The sequence below is a fragment of the Gobius niger genome (genome assembly GCF_951799975.1).
Source record: "Gobius niger genome assembly, chromosome: 17".
Classification (NCBI taxonomy): Eukaryota; Metazoa; Chordata; class Actinopteri; order Gobiiformes; family Gobiidae; genus Gobius; species Gobius niger.
The window spans coordinates 2,545,650-2,565,868 of record NC_136868.1 but is presented as its reverse complement, the minus strand read 5'-3'; the positions used below and the strand labels follow the sequence as shown (position 1 = coordinate 2,565,868).

General features: G+C 39.3%; 1 protein-coding gene across 1 annotated transcript in view; it reads right to left on the bottom strand.

Annotated features, from left to right (window-relative positions):
• The window catches only part of camk1gb (calcium/calmodulin-dependent protein kinase IGb), a 32,195-nt gene extending 21,608 nt beyond the window's left edge, over positions 1-10,587 (bottom strand). The window contains exons 1-2 of the mRNA XM_079574991.1: positions 10,467-10,587; positions 2,228-2,338 (exon numbers count right to left, since the gene is read on the bottom strand). Coding sequence (XP_079431117.1) covers positions 2,228-2,313 — 86 coding nt within the window. The 5' untranslated portion in view covers positions 2,314-2,338; positions 10,467-10,587. The remainder of the gene's footprint in view (positions 1-2,227; positions 2,339-10,466) is intronic.
• Positions 10,588-20,219: the final 9,632 nt, after the last annotated feature.

Genomic DNA, 20,219 nt, shown 5'->3' with positions numbered 1-20,219 from the left:
ATAATAAATATTTCTAAATGTAAAAGGTATTTGTCTGCTTCCTCCACTGGCTTAAGCATCTTCAACCTCATCTTAGATTAGTTCAAAGCAGCTCAAATTCAACATAAAGAACCTTTATTCAAGCAATTTTAAGTAATTCATCTAGTTTATGATGGTCCGTGGCAAAAAAGTAAAAGGCAGGAAAGATCATTCTCAGCGTTTTTCCAGTGCTCCTGGTTTGGACCTAGTTTTCAGATTAAAGTGGTTAGAATAAAAATGAATGACCCACAAAGTGCATCTTCATTCATTCCCACAGCTTTAGGCGGCGGCTTTTTCCTGAATGACTGAGCGGTAAATGAGCCTTAACTCTGGTCCGGTCACCGCGTCTAAGCCCAGGTAAAGTAGGTCCGCCGCTCGCAATCCTATCAAAGCAGTAATCCGCCCCCGACCGGGACACTCAAGGTCCAGCAGGTCCAGCAGGTCCAGTAGGTCCAGCAGGTCCAGCAGGTCCAGCGGGTCCAGCTCCAAAGCACATTTCAGACTCTTATTGAACAGTATCCCTCACTGTGAGGATCTCATAGTTTAGCCACAAATGCATTTCAGTCATTTTCCTGTTTTGGCCGCCATTTTGAGAATTGTTATGTAGCAAAAGGTGACCAGAAGGGAGTTTATTTCCCACATTTAATGGTAAATTGTTTGTCTGAAAAGGCCTAACGTCAATTAAATGGAGAAATACGCTGTTGTATGAAAGCTTTGTGTTTGTTGTCACGACAACACAATCTGAAGCTCGATGTATTGAGGCAGGAAAATATCGCGGAATAAATAAATACATTTGTCTTGATTTTAGTAACTAATTTAAATAAATCTTTCGTCTTCAATTAACACCAATGTTATTTCAAGTAAATTAACATAATTTTCTATCAAAACTTGCCTCATGGACCGATTCCTTAAAATAAGTTACTCAAATCAAGTAAATAACTCCCCGCCTTAACCGAGCGCTTTGACTCCAGTTCAGCTTTACCCAAATGTAAAAGCTTCTTGACTGGAGCCTATAGACCAGTATAACACCTCATTTGAAAGCTAAGACCTACAATGTAAACAGATCTTTTTCCTCGTTGCTATCACTTCATTCAAAAATCATTCATTCAGATTTTTTCGTCACATTTTTGCCACATTTTTGTTGTTGTTTTTTTCTAAAGTGTCACTTTTTTGTAGTATTTTTGTTGCTTTTTCAACAATTCTTTGTCACTTTTTCATCACATTTTTGTCACTTATTCCATCACATTTATGTCAATTTTTCGGCTTATTTTTGACACTTTTTCAACAGTTTTTTGTCACTTTTTCATCACATTTTTGTCACTTTTTCATCAGATTTTTGTCACTTTTTCAACAGTTTTTTTGTCACTTTTTCATCACATTTTTGTCACTTTTTTATCACATTTTTGTCACTTTTTCAACAGTTTTTTTGTCACTTTTTTATCACATTTTTGTCACTTTTTTATCACATTTTTGTCACTTTTTCATCACATTTTTGTCACTTTTTCATCACATTTTTGTCACTTTTTCATCAGATTTTTGTCACTTTTTCAACAGTTTTTTGTCACTTTTTCATCACATTTTTGTCACTTTTTTATCACATTTTTGTCACTTTTTATCACATTTTTGTCACTTTTTTATCACATTTTTGTCACTTTTTCAACAGTTTTTTGTCACTTTTTCAACAGTTTTTTGTCACTTTTTCAACAGTTTTTTGTCACTTTTTCAACAGTTTTTTTATCACTTTTTCAACAGTTTTTTGTCACTTTTTCATCACATTTTTGTCACTTTTTCATCACATTTTTGTCACTTTTTCATCACATTTTTGTCAATTTTTCAACAGTTTTTTGTCACTTTTTCATCACATTTTTGTCGCTTTTTCAACAGTTTTTTGTCACTTTTTCATCACATTTTTGTCACTTTTTGTTTTTTACACTTCAATTAACAACAATGTCATCAAGTAAATTGACATCGTTTTCAATCAAAACCTGCCTGATGGACCAATTCCTCCAATCAAGGGTAAATGTACTAATTTTAGGAAAGCTTGACTTATTTCCAGAGCACTAATGGGGCTGGTTACAACATTTGACAAAGAAATCTGAGGCTAAAATGAATTGATTTCCTTTAGTGAATCTTCAACACCCATGTTTTTTGGCCTGTGGAGGAACCGGACATTGTGTGTGAGGAAAAAAAAGTCTATCATTTTACTCACGATCCGAGCTCCTCCATGAAGTCGAAGATCTCCTGGATGTTCTCCGTGTTCTTCTTCCACATGAAGTCCTCCTCGTGCCGGCCCATGTCTGCGGCGCTTCGACAGGGATTTCTTTAAAAAACAAAAAAAACAACGAAAGTCAAAACAGAAGACGAGATGATGATGTCGGTTTAGAATCCGGGGTGGGCTCAGACATATCGCGGACGGGGCTTAGTCGTTTTGAGATTAATGCCGGCGCGGGACATGGCTGCGCGTCTGCCGCCTCGCTCAGACCGTCTGCGGCTCGGCGCTCAGGACGCTAATCCCGCCGCCTCGCTAACGAGCACACGGCCCAGGACGGGCGCCAGGAGCGGCCCAGGACGGGCGCCAGGAGCGGCCCAGGACGGGTGCCAGGAGCGGCCCCAAAGCCTCACGTAAGAGCAGCAACAAAGTCCACAATTAACTTTCTCATCGGATTAAATTGACCAGGCGACAGTTCAAGTTTTAGCCAAGATCTTCCTCATTTTGCTGCTGTTCTATTCTTGTGTCCTAGACCTAATGTGTTCAATTATTTTTTGTCGCTTTTGCATCGCATTTTAGTCACTTTTGTGTCGCATTTTTGTCACTTTTTCAACTATTTTTTTGTCACTTTTTCGTCGCATTTTTGTCACTTATATGTTGTATTTTTGTCACTTTTTTGTTGTATTTTTGTTACTTTTTTGTTGTATTTTTGTTACTTTTTCAATTATTTTTTGTCGCTTTTGCATCGCATTTTAGTCACTTTTGTGTCGCATTTTTGTCACTTTTTCAACTATTTTTTTGTCACTTTTTCGTCGCATTTTTGTCACTTATATGTTGTATTTTTGTCACTTTTTTGTTGTATTTTTGTTACTTTTTTGTTGTATATTTGTTATTTTTTCAATTATTTTTTGTCTCTTTTGCATCGCATTTTAGTCACTTTTGTGTCGCATTTTTGTCACTTTTGTGTCGCATTTTTGTCACTTTTTCGTCGCATTTTTGTCACTTATATGTTGTATTTTTGTCACTTTTTTGTTGTATATTTGTTATTTTTTCAATTATTTTTTGTCTCTTTTGCATCGCATTTTAGTCACTTTTGTGTCGCATTTTTGTCACTTTTGTGTCGCATTTTTGTCACTTTTTCGTCGCATTTTTGTCACTTATATGTTGTATTTTTGTCACTTTTTTGTTGTATATTTGTTATTTTTTCAATTATTTTTTGTCTCTTTTGCATCGCATTTTAGTCACTTTTGTGTCGCATTTTTGTCACTTTTTCAACTATTTTTTTGTCACTTTTGCATCGCATTTTTGTTACTTTTTCGGCGTATTTTTGTCACTTTTTTGTTGTATTTTTGTCACTTTTTCTAAAATTTTTTGTCACATTTTTGTCACTTTTTCAATTATTTTTTGTCACTTTTTTGTCTCATTTTAGTCACTTTTTTGTTGGATTTTTGTCACATTTTCAACAATTTTTTCCCACTTTTGCATCACATTTTGTATTTTTTGCTTTTGTCACATTTTCATCATTTAAGTCTCTTTTTTGTCTCTGTTCGGGTGGAGGTTCAGAGGTTCAGGGGAGGAAAAACTACAGGGAAAACTCTTTTGTTTAATGAAGTTTTGGGCCAATTCGGTCTCTTAACAGTCCACAATTAACTTTCTCATCGGATTAAACTGACCAGGCGACTCTGGGCGAAGTTTTAGCCAAGATCTTCCTCATTTTGCTGCTGTTCGATTCTTGTGTCCCAGTGTTCACCGAGCGCTTTGACTCCAGTTCAGCTTTACCCAAATCTAAAGGGTTCTTGCCTGGAGGCTATAGACCAGTGTAATACCTCGTTTGAAAGCTCAGACCTACAGAGCGGATCTAAAGGGATCGTTTTCCTCGTCGTTGCATCACTTAGAATAAAACAGTTCACATTTTGGTCACTATTTCAACTGTTTTTGTCGCTTTTGCGTCGCATTTTTGTCACTTTTTTGTTGTATTTTTGTTACTTTTTCAATTATTTTGTGTCGTTTTTTCGTCGCATTTTAGTCACTTTTGTGTCGCATTTTTGTCACTTTTTTGTTGTATTTTTGTTACTTTTGAAATTATTTTTTGTCGCTTTTTATTCACTTTTGTCTCACATTTTTGTCACTTTTTCAACTATTTTTTTGTCACTTTTGCATCGCATTTTTGTCACTTTTTTGTTGTATATTTGTCATTTTTTCAACAATTTTTTTGTCACTTTTGCTTTGCATTTTTGTCACTTTTATGTTGTATATTTGTTATTTTTTCAATTATTTTTTGTCGCTTTTTCGTCGCATTTTAGTCACTTTTGTGTCGCATTTTTGTCACTTTTTTGTTGTATTTTTGTTACTTTTTAAATAATTTTTTGTCGCTTTTTATTCACTTTTGTCTCACATTTTTGTCACTTTTTCAACTATTTTTTTGTCACTTTTGCATCGCATTTTTGTCACTTTTTTGTTGTATATTTGTTACTTTTTCAATTATTTTGTGTCGTTTTTTCGTCGCATTTTTGTCACTTTTTCAATTATTTTTTGTCACTTTTTCTACAATTTTTTGTCACTTTTGCATCACATTTTTGTCACTTTTTTGACACTTTTTTGTTCTATTTTTTTTTCTTTTTCAAAATTTTTTTTTCCACTTTTGCATCGTATTTTTGTCACTTTTTCTTGTATTTTTGCTACTTTTTCAATTATTTTTTTGTCACTTCTTTGTCGCGATTTAGTCACTTTTTTGTCACATTTTCAACATTTTTTCCCACTTTTGCATCACATTTTGTATTTTCTGCTTTTGTCACATTTTCATCATTTAAGTCTGTTTTTTGTCTCTGTTCAGCTGGAGGTTAAGATTTTCAGGGGAGGAAAAACTACAGGGAAAACTCTTTTGTTTAATGAAGTTTTGGGCCAATTCGGTCTCTGAACATGTAAACTTTCACCTGAAAACAACAACAAAACAACAATAACCTTCACAGTCACATGTTTAAATATTGATTCAATGTTATTTGGGGAATTGTCATTTCATTTCATCTTAAATGAGATCAATGAAAGATGTGCTCGTCCCATTTGCAACAAGAGGTTTTATCTGAGACTAAACCAACTCAAAGTTTAGATTCAACCCCTTCATTCTAGTCATTTCTTCCTTAAAATTTCCCAGTGCAAGAGCAGTGATGAAGCTGGTTGCATGGTGCTCATATAAAGAGCAGATGTTTAAAGGTGATCTGTTGGGTAATGATGAAGCTGGTTTAGAACATGGTGCTCACACAAAGAGCAGATGTTTAAAGGTGATCTGTTGGGTAATGATGAAGCTACAAAACAGCTCAGATTAAACCGATAGAAATCAGGAGTTATCTAACGCAGGTCCGAGCTGGGGATTAGCTGCACCTGCTGCACAAAAGCGCTCCTTCTTATATAAAGGGTTTAGTGGTTTTCAACGTGGCCGATCGTGCGACCGCTTCAGGATGAAACGGACACGATGGGACGGTCCCGGCCCGCAGTGAGACCAGCTAATGTTACAGCTAACGTCTCGGTCATTCCTGGGCCTTTCCGCATGAAATGAAAACTGGCACAAAGTCAGCACATGTGTATTACGGTCAAATGATTCTAATCAAGTGGGGGCAATATTCAAAAGCCCGGGTGAAAGGATGTGCAGACAGAGATCCTAATCCCCAATTTCCCTTTCAGTTCAGAGATTTCTTTCCGATCCATCTGAGATTACGACATCATCACATTGTCACAAACTTTAATAATAATATATATATAGCTTGTTGTAGATTACAGATTAATGTGTGGCCTGGAATCAGTGTTAATTTCGTTTAAGACTAAAATATTTAGTCTTAATTTTAGTCAAAGTGATATTTTTGACTAAAATTGGACTAAAACTAAATTAAAAGTTTCTCCTGAGACTAAAAACTATGACTAAAATGTCCAGATATTTGAGTCGACTAAAATAAGACTAAATAAAAATGAAAAAGGAGAGACTAAAATCATCCAAACTTGTATTGAGCGTCTGAAAGAGCCTCAGATCATGTAAATTCTCTGTTAAAGGATCAGCTCTGAGCTTTGTTCATGTGGAGCAGCTCCATGAAGCAGAGGAACAACATTAAATATGATTATAATCAATATTATCAATGCAAAGTCCACTAAATTCGTCTTAAGTTTAGTCGACTAAAACTAGACTAAAATTGAAATGATTTTTTTGACTAAATCTCGACTAAAATTAACTTACAGGCAGTGTCAAAATGAACACTGCCTGGAGCTAGTGATTTTGAGAGCAGAGCAAAGTCAAAGTTATATATGTGACTAAGCATTATTACACTATTAAACTATAAATCAAAAGGAGTTAATGAGGCTAAAACCGTGACTAAAATGGCCAGATATTCCCGTCGACTAATTAAAAGTAGATTCAAATGAAAAGACGGGAAACTGAAACGTTTCTTTCTCCTTCTGCGCGGGGATAACTGAGCAGAGGGAACTTTTTACTGCAGACAGATCACACTAAGCAAACATGACCACATCACCCCCGTCCTCCGGTCCCTCCACAGGCCGCCCGTCCGTTACAGAATCCACTCTAAACTCTGCCTCCTCACAGACCAGTGTGTCCCTGGAACAGCCCTCAGACCTCACTGAGCGAGTTACCCCACACACCCCCACACGGCGCCTACGGTCGACTTCCACCCGCACCCTTCACCAGCCGGGACCAGGCTCTCCACAATGGGAGACAGTCGCCCCGAGACTCTGGGACGCCCTGCCAGAGTCCCCGAGGTCCCCAGAGTGTTGAGGCCTTTAAACAAGACATTTATTTAAAAAGGCCTATTCTGACTGTTTGTTTGCTGCTTTGTTTTACTACATGAATGTTCTTTTTGTTTTGATCTGATTTTATTCTTCTGTTGTAGCACTTATTATTATTATTATTATTATTATTATTATTATTATTATTACTAGGCAGTGTTTCTTTCAGCGTCTTCAGCAAAAAACAACCTCATCACGATAATATGTTTCATGGTCGCACTGATTCAATGTTTCTAAATAGATTTATTTGGTGCAACAACATCTCCACTTTAGTCGCTTCTACAGACTTCACACTTTGGACCAGTGTCACTTTTTTGTTGTATATTTGTTGTATTTTTGTCGCTTTTTTGTCACTTTTTTGTTGTATTTTTGTAGTATTTTTGTTGTGTTTTTGTTGTATTTTTGTAGTATTTTTGTTGTGTTTTTGTTGTATTTTTGTAGTATTTTTGTAGTATTTTTGTAGTATTTTTGTTGTATTTTTGTTGTATTTTTGTCGCTTTTTTGTTGTATTTTTGTAGTATTTTTGTTGTATTTTTGTTGTATTTTTGTTGTATTTTTGTAGTATTTTTGTAGTATTTTTGTAGTATTTTTGTTGTATTTTTGTAGTATTTTTGTAGTATTTTTGTTGTATTTTTGTAGTATTTTTGTAGTATTTTTGTGGTATTTTTGTTGTATTTTTGTTGTATTTTTGTTGTATTTTTGTAGTATTTTTGTAGTATTTTTGTTGTATTTTTGTTGTATTTTTGTAGTATTTTTGTAGTATTTTTGTTGTATTTTTGTTGTATTTTTGTTGTATTTTTGTAGTATGTTTGTAGTATTTTTGTTGTATTTTTGTAGTATTTTTGTTGTATTTTTGTAGTATTTTTGTTGTATTTTTGTAGTATTTTTGTAGTATTTTTGTTGTATTTTTGTAGTATTTTTGTAGTATTTTTGTTGTATTTTTGTTGTATTTTTGTAGTATTTTTGTTGTATTTTTGTTGTATTTTTGTAGTATTTTTGTAGTATTTTTGTTGTATTTTTGTAGTATTTTTGTAGTATTTTTGTTGTATTTTTGTAGTATTTTTGTAGTATTTTTGTTGTATTTTTGTAGTATTTTTGTAGTATTTTTGTAGTATTTTTGTAGTATTTTTGTAGTATTTTTGTTGTATTTTTGTTGTATTTTTGTTGTATTTTTGTAGTATTTTTGTAGTATTTTTGTTGTATTTTTGTTGTATTTTTGTAGTATTTTTGTAGTATTTTTGTTGTATTTTTGTTGTATTTTTGTAGTATTTTTGTTGTATTTTTGTTGTATTTTTGTAGTATTTTTGTAGTATTTTTGTAGTATTTTTGTAGTATTTTTGTAGTATTTTTGTAGTATTTTTGTAGTATTTTTGTTGTATTTTTGTTGTATTTTTGTAGTATTTTTGTTGTATTTTTGTTGTATTTTTGTTGTATTTTTGTAGTATTTTTGTTGTATTTTTGTAGTATTTTTGTTGTATTTTTGTTGTATTTTTGTTGTATTTTTGTTGTATTTTTGTAGTATTTTTGTTGTATTTTTGTAGTATTTTTGTTGTATTTTTGTAGTATTTTTGTAGTATTTTTGTCACTTTTTTGTTGTATTTTTGTCATTTTTTTCAACATTTTTTCCCACTTTTGCGTCACATTTTGTATTTTTTGCTTTTGTCACATTTTCATCATTTAAGTCTGGTTTTTGTCTCTGTTCGGCTGAAGGTTCAGAGGTTCAGAAGTTCAGGGGAGGAAAAACTACAGGAAAAACTCTTTTGTTTAATGAAGTTTTGGGCCAGTTCGGTCTCTGAACATGTAAACCTTCACCTGAAAACAACAACAAAACAACAACAACCTTCACAGTCACATGTTTAAACACTGATTCAATGTTATTCGGGGAATTGTCATTTCATTTAATCTTAAATGAGATCAATGAAAGCTGTGCTTTTTTATCTGAGACTAAACCAACTCAAAGTGTAGATTCAATCCCTTCATTCCGGTCATTTCAACTTCTCAGACGTCACTTTTTAGCAGGAAAACACCATCTTCTGCACTGTTATTCCTCTCTAACCTAAGCAGATCAGCCTCTTCTCATTCACATTTTGGTCACTTTTTCAACTGTTTTTGTCGCTTTTGCGTCGCATTTTTGTCACTTTTTTGTTGTATTTTTTCACTTTTTTTGTCACATTTTTGTTGTATTTTTGTCACATTTTTGTTGTATTTTTGTTGCTTTTTCAACCATTTTTTGGTCACTTTTTCGTCGCATTTCTGTCACTTTTTCTTGTATTTTTGTTGCTTTTTCAACAATTTTTCCCACTTTTGCGTCACATTTTGTTGTATTTTTTGCTTTTGTCACATTTTCATCATTTTCATCAGTTTCATCATTCAAGTCTCCCCTGAACCTCTTAACCTCCTCGGGCGGAGGTTCAGAGGTTCAGGGGAGGAAAAACTACAGGAAAAACTCTTTTGTTTAATGAAGTTTTGGGCCAATTCGGTCTCTGAACATGTAAAACTTTCACCTGAAAACAACAACAAAACAACAACAACCTTCACAGTCACACGTTTAAACATTGATTCAATGTTATTTAGGGAATTGTCATTTCATTTCATCTTAAATGAGATCAATGAAAGATGTGCTCGTCCCGTTTGCAACAAGAGGTTTTATCTGAGACTAAACCAACTCAAACTTCTCAGACGTCACTTTTTAGCAGGAAAACACCATCTCCTGCACTGTTATTCCTCTCTAACCGAAGCAGATCAGCCTCTTCTCTGCTGCAGCCGCGCGATCACACATTCTCTCCACCATCATCACAGCCCAGTGGTGCAGTGGTTCACGAGACACGCCACTGGAATCATGATCGTTACGCACCCACCACCACAACAACAACAACAACAACAACATCATCATCATCAGAGGGGAATCCAACACGAAGATCCAGCTCTACTTTACACCTGAAAAACACCAGCCTTTTGCTTTGCGGATGCGACTGGAGCCACAAGTTTCCCGCATCCTCCTCCGCGGAATCTCTCCCCACCATCACCAGCGCCGCAGCGAAGAGATGATGCACGAGCTCACCGCGCAGGGTTTGGGTAAAGGAAGGACCAGCGCGCGCAACATCTGCAAACCGCGCACGTTTTAGTCGAGTTTCGTGGCTTTAGACTTGGTTTGCGTCGGTCCCTTTCTCGGTTTAGGCTTCGGTCCGCGCGCGCTTCAGGAGACCCGCTTTGGTTCCTCGTGCCAAAGCGAATCGACGCAGCAGCGGAAGCAACTGGTATCCGTGCGCAAAAACAAGTGGGAACATCTGGATTCTGCGGACCGAGCCTGCAGTGGAAAAGTTGCAGCTGCAGTCCAATTATGCGTATGCGTATTTGAAGCGCGCGCGGGGTGAGTGGGTGAATGGGTGGATGGGGGTGAGTGGGTGAGTGGGTGAGTGGGTGAGTGGGTGAGTGGGTGAATGAAGGGACTCACCGAGAGGCTGGAGCGGCTCTGACTCTCCTGTAGAAGCTGCTGCGGCGGAGGGAGCGCGGACGGACTGGAGTTGGGACGTGAAGGAGCAGCTCATCACATCCCAGAGACGGGAGGGGGCGGGGCGAGGCGAGGGCTCGCGCTGTGCTGTGCTGGGTGAGTGGCGCGTGCTGCAGCAGGAGGGGAGCAAGGGATTAACCACTTAGCTCCCGCCTGAACCGAGAGGATGTTTTTCCTCACGTCATCGGATTTTTTTTACTCCATCATTTTTTTGTGGGTTTTCAACTCATTTTGTCACATTTTTGTCATTTTTTCGTCAATTTTTTAATCATATTTTTTTCTCACATTTTTTGCCAATTTTTTTGGTCAAATTTGTATCATATTTTTGTTATTTAGTTGTCACATTTTGTCATTTTTGGTCTTTTTTTTTTCTTCATTTTTTCGTCAATTTTTGTCAATTTCTTGTGACATTTTTGTGACATTTTTGCCACTTTTTCATCACTTTTTTTTGTCATTTTTTGTCAATTTTTTGTCATTTTTTGTCCATTTTTTATCACATTTTTGTCACATTTTGGTCATTTTTTGTAAATTTCTTGTGACATTTTTGCCACTTTTTCATCACTTTTTCATCATTTTTGTCATTTTTTCATCAATTTTTCTCACTTTTTTGTCACATTTCCATCATTGTTTTCGTCTCAGTTTTGTTGCTATTTTCACAGCTTTTTTCTAGAAGCTTTTGGATTGGGGTAAAGCCAAACTGGAGAAAATGTGCTCGCTTCAGGCGGGAGTTAAGGGGTTAAAGGTGCTTTGTGCAACTCTTTGTATTGGGGGGAAAAAAGTTGATATTTGTGTGTTTCATCTTGCAGTGACACAGTGGATGTATGAGTGGCCACCTTTAACCTCTTAACCCCCGCCTGAACCGAGAGGATCTTTTTCTTCACGTCATCAGATTTTTTTTCTCCAGCATTTTTTTGTTGGGTGTTCAACTCATTTTTGGAACTTTTTTGGTCGGGGGCTTCGTGTTCCTGTAGGGTCTCCCAGGGTAAACAGGTCCTCGGTGACGGGTCAGACAAAGAGCGGTTCAGAAGCCCCGTATGAGAGACCAACAGGCCCGTTTAATCGTGAGGCCGTCCTTCTGTGGACCCACCACCTGCAGGAGGCGCTATAGGGGCTGGTGCAATGTGATTTGGGCAGCTCCAACAGCTGCCCCCACGACCCGGCAACGGAAAAGTGGAAGAAAATGGATGGATGGTGTTTCCTCTTGTGACGCCTCCACTGTGCTGCAGGTGTGGAAATTCAGGGTCCCTCATGGCTAAGGAAGGTCCCGGGACGTTTGCATGTTCTCCCTGTTGTTCCCGCCACAGAAACAACAGTTGGAAAATATCTCTTGGGAGCTGCAAGACTGTGGTGAAAATGTGCAAAGAAAAAGCTGAGGACCATCACCCACAGACCGAAGTCATAGTTTTAACATTGCTATGTTCAAATTATATTATAAATGAATAAGAATCCCAGTGTGTTCAGTTATGAGTATGACGCAGAGGTGGGAGTAAGTCACTAAATGCAAGTCTCGAGTCAAGTCCAAGTCGTGAAGGTCCAAGTCTCAAGTCAAGTCAAGTCTTGCTTTAGCCGGCAAGTCACCTCTAGTCACAAACACCAGCGTGTCTACTTTTCGAAATGTGTTTAATCTTGAAAATAACAAGTGCTTTCTCAAGATAGTCATTTTGAATTTAGGCTAAAATCAAACTTTTTAAATGCACCAGTCTATGTAGAAAATTACTGGGGCAGCATTTTAAGGAAGGGGGCCCGGGGGGCAACTTAAAGAGATTTTTAATATGAGCTGCTTTTCCCTGCCGTCTGAAAGATAAATATAAAATAATATTTTTTTATTTTTGTCAGTTTCTGGCAGTTTTTCTGTCAGTGGTTCCCCTGTACTGCCCCAGCCCCTGTATACTCGGATTCGCCCCTGCTCAGAGTAGATTCCGCGTAGCCTTCAGTCCCGCTGTCACTGGGCTGTGGCGGATGTGTAAAATAACCTCTAAATTCTGTAAACTTTGTGTGAACGAATTAAAACATCGAAAAGCCCCAAGATTCCTGTTGATGAATCAGCTCTTACATGGTGGTTCTGGAGGCTCCGTCTGCGCTGTAGGTCCAGCCCATCGTTTCAAACGTTTTCCTGTCCGTAAATCTCCACCTCTTCACTGTCTTTAGAAAACTTTTAATGCATCCAAGGAAACACGTGGTATTTCCTCCTGCCTTTCATGAAGACGGAACAAAAATGTGCCAGGAAAGCAACAAAAACCCACAAAAACATGACAAAAAAGAGACGAAAACACAACAAAGCATGGACAAAAGCAACAAAAAAAACACAATACGAAAGTGACACAAAAGTAACGAATACACGACAAAAAAGTGACGAAAAAATTAACAAAAACGTGACAAAAATGTGGCGACAACGTGACAAAAAGAAAAAATCACTTTTGTAAGTCTTAGCGTTCAAATCAGGCGTTACACTGTTGCCCTTCGGTCAAGAAGCTTTTAGATTTGTGTAAAGCCGAACTGGAGAAAATGCACTCGGTTAAGGGTTAAATATGTATTTGTGGAAGTGTCGCATTTACGCTAGTTTGGGCCAGGCTGGTCCAGAGTCCGGGGCCGTTTTTCAGTCCCAGTCGAGAATAACAACTTTTACTTAGAATCATCTTTAAGGACACGCCCTGTACGTGCCTCATTTACATACTATGATAAAACCCATGTCTATCGTTATTCACCCAGTAAATATTCTCCAGGCGAATGGTCTCGAGTCGTTTTTCACACCAATGATTTCACAGACTGATCATGTTTCCATCAGGATTTGTTGGAAATCAGTGTAGAAAAGTGTGCTTCAGGTGAGTGGAGCACGTGGATGGAATGTAGGCTAAATACATAATAGAAAGTGTGCCACATGCGCCGCGGGGGGACTTATGAGCTAATCTGTGTGGCTGTCTCACCCCGTCCCAGACAGAGACGGGTCAGGCCGTGTTTACACCTCACTCATCACTGTGTCAGATACAGGACAGTGATCCACACGTGAGTCAGTGCGAGAGCTGCCGCAAGCACTTCTGGTCACTGTAAACAATCATAAGAACCAGCAAACAGGCTGTGAAAAGAGGAAGTATTGGCCTGTTGCACAATGTGGCTACGCTAGTTCCTCTGAGCTGAAGCTGTGGGCGCTAGCACTTCCTGTTCGTGTTCATTTCCATTAAGATGAGCTCAGACCAGTGAGTTCCTGGTAGAAATATTTCCATAGAGGAGACGTTTGTGTTTGTGAGGATCAGTGAGTTTGTCTTGAAGCTAAAGGCTAATTTAAACTCTTAACTCCCGCCTGAAGCGAGAGGATCTTTTTTCCTCACGTCACATTTTTTTTCCATCATTTTTGTCACTTTTTTTTTTTCTTCATTTTTTGGTCAAATTTTTATCACATTTTAGTCTTTTTTTTTTTTTTTTTTTTCTCGTGAATTTTTTATCACATTGTCATTTTTTGTCACATTTTTGCCACTTTTCCATCATTGTTTTCGTCGAGAAAATGTGCTCGGTTCAGGTGGGAGTTAAGGGGTTAAGGCATTACACAACTTGAAACAGTGCCTTTAAATATATATTTTTTTTATAGCATGTTAGCCTTTAGCTTCAAGACAAACTATCAATCCTTTATGATCACAGGCGTCTGATCTGAACTCGTTACATCATGATTTGAACACACAGTAAATGATCATCTACCGGGAACTCACCACCCACAACATAATCTTTAGACAATATGATTTTTATTCCAGGAAAAGAAAACAGACAGGAAGTCCCAGCGCTCACACCTTCAGGTCAGAGGAGCTAGCATAGCCACACCGTGCAACAAGCCAATTCAATTATTTGCTGTTGAGAAGGAAAGAACTTTTATTTGTGTGAATTCGACCTCGCAGTGACTGTACGAGTGGTCAGGACGGTGCCTTTACTTTCCATCACAGTCTCTGTAACTCCAGAATCAATAGTTTTGTAGGTTTTCTGGTGAGAGGCTCCGTCTGCAGGGAAAACCTTCCAGAAACTCTAAAGCAACTGATCCTGGAGCATCAGTGAGGCCACAGTGATGGAAAGTAAAGGCACTGAACATTCAATCATTGAGCGGGTTGTGCTTGGGCTGGACAGAACCTCATGGTAAATGGACATAACTTATATAATAATGAAGAACCTCCACAGAAAAAGATGTCTCTTCTTCTCGTGGGGTCAGAGTCAGAATCTGAGGATGAGGGATCAGCCACAGACAGCGCACTGAGAGGTACAAAGCAGAGCCCTGTGTGAGCATGGATGCAGGGCCCTTGGAGTGGTGGTCAGCACATGGTGGAGCCTACAGTAAGCTGGCCCAAGCTGCACAGAAGCACTCGGGTGCACCTGCTTCCACAGTACCTTGCGAAAAGAAAAGATCAGCTTTGTCATCTGAAAATGTTAATAAGCTCGTTGGCTTGAGTAACTGGTTGTAGCAAGATAGTCTTACAGTATGTGTGATGTGATTGCAAGTACTTAAATAGCAGTACAGAACTGAAATGTTTACAACCAATGTTTACAGTTTTCCTATGTTTCTTGTGCAATATTGCAGAATTGTTCAAGATGTTTGCCTGGAACTTTGAGAAATGCAGAAGAACTGTACTTAAATAGCAGCTCAGAACTAAAATGTTTACAAAACTGAAATGTTTACAACCAATGTTTACAGTTATCCTATGTTTATATTAGCAATTTCTTGTGCAGAATTGTTCAAAATGTCTGCCTGGCACTTTCAGAATATATAAAAAATAAAAACAGAACTTTTTCTTAAAACTGGCCCCTCTTTTCTCTAGACACATGCAAATAAAAAGCTGCGATTAATCCCGATTAAAAAAAATAATCGCTTGACAGCTCTAATAACAATACATCAAACTTGTAGAGCCCTTTTTTGGACACTCAAAGACGCTTTTCATGGGGGATAAAACAAAACAAAAAAGGGGTTTAAGGAAAAGCTGGTTTGAACAGGTGGGTTTTGATACTGATTTGAAGGTTGGCAGTGAGTCTGTGTTTGGGCTGTGGGAGTGAGTTCCAGAGGGCGGGGGCGGCGATGGCGAAGGCTCGGTCCCCCTAAGGTCCGGCGGTTGGTGCGGGTGATGGGAGTGAGGCGGTTGGAGTCGGCGGCGGGGGGGTTGGTGTTGTTGCAGGAGCTCGGTGAGGTCGGGCGGGGCCAGGTTATGGAAGGATTTGTATATTGTATACAGCGCTTTTCTACCTATAGCAGCCCCAAAGGAACCTCTCTCTCATTCACACACCAGTGTACGCAGACACTGGAGGCAAGGAGGGGGAAGTGTCTTGCCCAAGGACACAACGACAGTGTGTGTTTGCGGGATTTTGAACCCACAACCTTCCGATCATGAGACGACCCGCTCTGCCACCAGCTGCACATCTCTGTCTCTCCTGACAGGGGCGGACTGGCCATATGTCCTGTATTCTGGAAGAGCACAGAAGGGCCACGGTCCCGCCTCAACCGAGCTTTACCCAAATCTAAAAGCTAAAAAGAAAAGCATCAAAATAGCGAGAAAAAGAGGATGAAAATAAAACTAAAATGTGCCGGAAAAGCAACAAAAAAGTGACAAAAAATGTGATGAAAAAACAACAAAAATATGACAAAAATGACAAAAAGTTTCCATCACTTTTGTAGGTCTTAGCTTTCAAATGAGGCGTTACATTGTTGCTCTCCAGTCGAGAAGCTTTTAGATTTGGGTAAAGCCCAGTATAAAAAAACATGAGTCTTAAAGGAATTCCGTGTATGATGCACCACAAGGTTCCGTTTTGGGACCATTATTATTTATTATTTCTATTAATGATTTTGCTTCTGTTTCTACGACCACCTTTCCCGCTCTTTTTTGCTGATGATGCCGATCAAAAAAATAATAATAAAAAGCCGAACTGGGGAAAATGCACTCGTTAATGTTAAGGCGGGGGGTCAGAGGTTAAAATATGTATTTGTGGAAGTGTCACAATTAGGCTAATTTGGGCCAGGCTGGTCAGAGTCCAGGGCTGTTTTTCAGTCCCAGTCCGGCCCTGTTGATCGACGAAAATATCTGGAGATTTGAGTCATATTTTAAGTCTTATAAAGAACTTCTGATTCAGTTTAGTCTAATTTTAGTCAGCAAAAACAGTCCTTTGCTAAAATGACTAAAACAATGCAGCTAAAGCTGGAACCAGGGCCGGACTGGGCCTGAGAAACAGCCCTGGACTCTGACCAGCCTGGCCCAAATTAGCGTAATTGTGACACTTCCACAAATACATATTTTAACCTCTGACCCCCCGCCTTAACATTAACGAGTGCATTTTCCCCAGGTCGGCTTTTTATTATTATTTTTTTGATCGGTGTCATCAGCAAAAAGAGCGGGAAAGGCGGTCGTAGAAACAGAAGAATCATTCATATAAATAATAAATAATAATGGTCCCAAAATTGAACCTTGTGGTGCACCATACTTTATTTAACCAGGAAAGTCCCACTGAGATTAAGAATCTCTTTTCAGGGGAGTCCAGAGGGGAATCTATTGTGCATGTTTTTAGTGGTAGGGGAAACCAGAGTACCCGGAGGAAACCAACACAGACACGGGGAGAACATGCAAACCCCACACAGAAAGGCCCCGTCCAGGTGGGAATCGAACCCGGGACCTTCTAGTTGTGAGGCGTGAGCGCTCCTTCATCCTCCTTTTCTCGCTATTATTTCTTTTTAGCTTTTAGATTTGGGTAAAGCTCGGTTGAGGCGGGACCGGTGGCCCTAGAGCCAGTGGCCCTTCTGTGCTCTTCCAGAATGGACGTATGGCCAGTCCGCCCCTGGATGGAACTAAATGCTTTTTATTATACGGCTCTTCACAACGTCAGTAGTAGCTCTGCTGATTTGAATGGGATTTCCCAACGTTCTCCCGGTCATTATTTTCTGATAAAGGACGTCTGAGAAAAATAATGACGCTGCCAATGTTAACGGAGTTGGTGCTTTCATATCACTCCGCACGTACGTAGCAGCGACACTATCTGTCCCGTCACTGAGAGAGAAGTCGGGGAATCGCTCGTGAAGTTAGCGTGAGTCTGACTTTCAACTTACCCAGAGATTCACCACCATTCCTCCAACTGCGCCTTCAGCTAAGTAGCTAGGCTAGCTGCTAGCCTTGCTGCTTCTAGCCTAGCCAAACATTGCCGAGCAACACACAAACTTTTGGGAACTATTTCTCGCGGAAGTCATTAAATAAAAAGTGTACGAAGTTTATGTTGTGTGTGTTCAGTTGGCAAATGGCCGAATAATAAGTGGGATCATGTATAGAACGCTGGGGTCCAGTTCGCCCTGTCGGTGCTTATTTTCCCGATAATGACCAGCGTTCTATACATGATCCCTTACTTAATTTACCCGCACCGTGGGTCTGCACACCTTCACTCTGCACACTCATCATTGTGTTGAACTAAATACAGAGCCGTAATCTGGCCCAGTCCATGAGTCTGAGCCTCACGTGAGTCAGTGGAGCCCGATAAGCACGATGCAGATTAAAACTAATCACCCAAGACAATAACACAAACACCTTATAGCTTTGTCCCACTGGCCCCGTGTACGTGCGGGGCATATGACCCGTCCCGGAGCAGCAGGTCCTCAAGGGTGAAGGGCCTTAGTTTACCCTGACCTTACCCTGACCCTGACCGATCAAGTCTGATAAGTAAAGATGATGAACAAAGGCTCTGGTCCAACATGTAAATACAATTACATCCACACAGGTAAATCCGGGAAACTTTTCAGCATTTGTTCAATGTATTTGTCGCATCACCATTAGCATTTCACGTCTGAACCTCCGCCTGAACCAAGCACATTTTACACAGTTCGATATTACCCAAATCTAAAAGCTTCTTGAAAGAAGGGTCCACAAAGCAACGAAAACGAGGATGAAAACGCAACAAAGAAGCAACAAAAACAGACAAAAAAGCGACGAAAACACGACAAAAAAGTTACGCTCAGTTTTGTCGGCTTTATATTTTGCGCTAAAGCCGAACTCAAGAGGGAAACCACCGAACATCTCAAACTATGAATGATCCAGAGGAGGCGTCACGAAGAGGAGCTGCAGGAAACAACAAAGGGTCAACAAGGAGATGGTGAAAGCAGCTGTGGAGCAGTGGGAGGAAGAGGAGGTAGAGAAGCTGACCAGTGCAGGACACCACGCTCTGAGGCGGTGCACTGTTTCAGAGGATCCACAGTTTCCCCGCCCTCCAAGGTCACGCGGGACAGGTTGACACACAGTCAAGCCGCAGCAGCTCAGGACCTGAACACTATAGAGTTCGGGAAAGTCCACAGTTACCATGGAGATCGGCCATCTTTGCAGCTGTTAGCATACATTTCCATAGACTAACATTAGCTAAAAACACAACACAAAAAAGCTGTGGCACAACTCCTTTAGCTGCTGAGTTACTGCTGGTAAAAACATCTAACTCACTGTGGTGTCCAAGTGTTTAATGTGAACAATAACTCCAGTATTTTACCTTTTAAAAGCTCCATTGGTTTACAATGGCTGCTAATCCCATAATGCTTAGCGACATGACATCACATTCCTGAACTCTATGTCGTTGTACATTTGCACAATGACAATAAAGCACTTACCTACTTCATGAATGTACAGATCTTTTCAGATTCTATAAGAATTCTTATTCCATGGTCTGGGTGAATACTGGATTCTGATTGGCTGGTGCATTATTTTGGTATAACCGCACACGTAGTCCGGTAGTTAAATCACTGGGATGTCACTCCGCTGTGGCGTCGCCATAGCAACGCATGACACAGCTGAATCAGATAAAGGCGTAATTAGTGACTGACAGGAACGTATGAGATGGATTTAGTGTTTGCTAAATGTTTGTAGAGGAGAGTGAGCAGCTAGGTTAGCTACTGTTAATAACATATGAGCTTTACATTTCTATTGAAAACGGTTAAGGCTATTCATCATTTTCAGCCGTACATAAAATGATCCTGCATTGAAGCATATTTGTCTGGATTAGTAAAGTCAAACATAAAAGTTTGAGTTGGGGGGGCCCAGGTGTGAGCGACTCCACCGCAGCTGTTTCCATAAACAGTTGAGCTGGTTGAGCTAGCTAGCTTTAGCTTCAGGTTAAACCTTGTAAAAGGTAAATAACTCCTGCCCACGAGTGCCGCATATCGGTGTTTACTTCCAGGGAAAAGTGTTTCCGGGTTAGTCCTGTTGTGTTGTGATTCTGTGCTGATGTTGTGTCGTTGAGCCTGACTGAGATCCTCGTAATAGCTGCGGAGAATGACTCGCTCTGAGACCAGCCTTCAGTGACCGGCTAATAACCCACACAAAATAGTCCCGTAGTCTGGCAGATTTAGTGAGTTTAGTCAATGAAAAAAACATTTATTATAAATGTTAGGTTTGTGGGACCCTGGTATAAGCGGATTAAACAACGAGGAGCCGCGTTAGACGTTATAATGCAGGAGGAACAACACTGTGTCGGGCGTTAGAACCGTCTAATGCGGCTCCTCGTTGTTTAATCCTTACTTATAAAAAACATTTTTTAAGTTAACCCCCTAACTCCCAATGGAACCGAGCACATTTTTAGTTTGGCTTCGTCTAAAAGCTTCTTGAAAATAAGCACCAAAATAGAAATGAAAACAAGACGTAAACGTGGTAGAAAAGAAACAAAAAACGTGGCAAAAATGTGACAAAAATACAACAAACAGTCACAATCACTTTT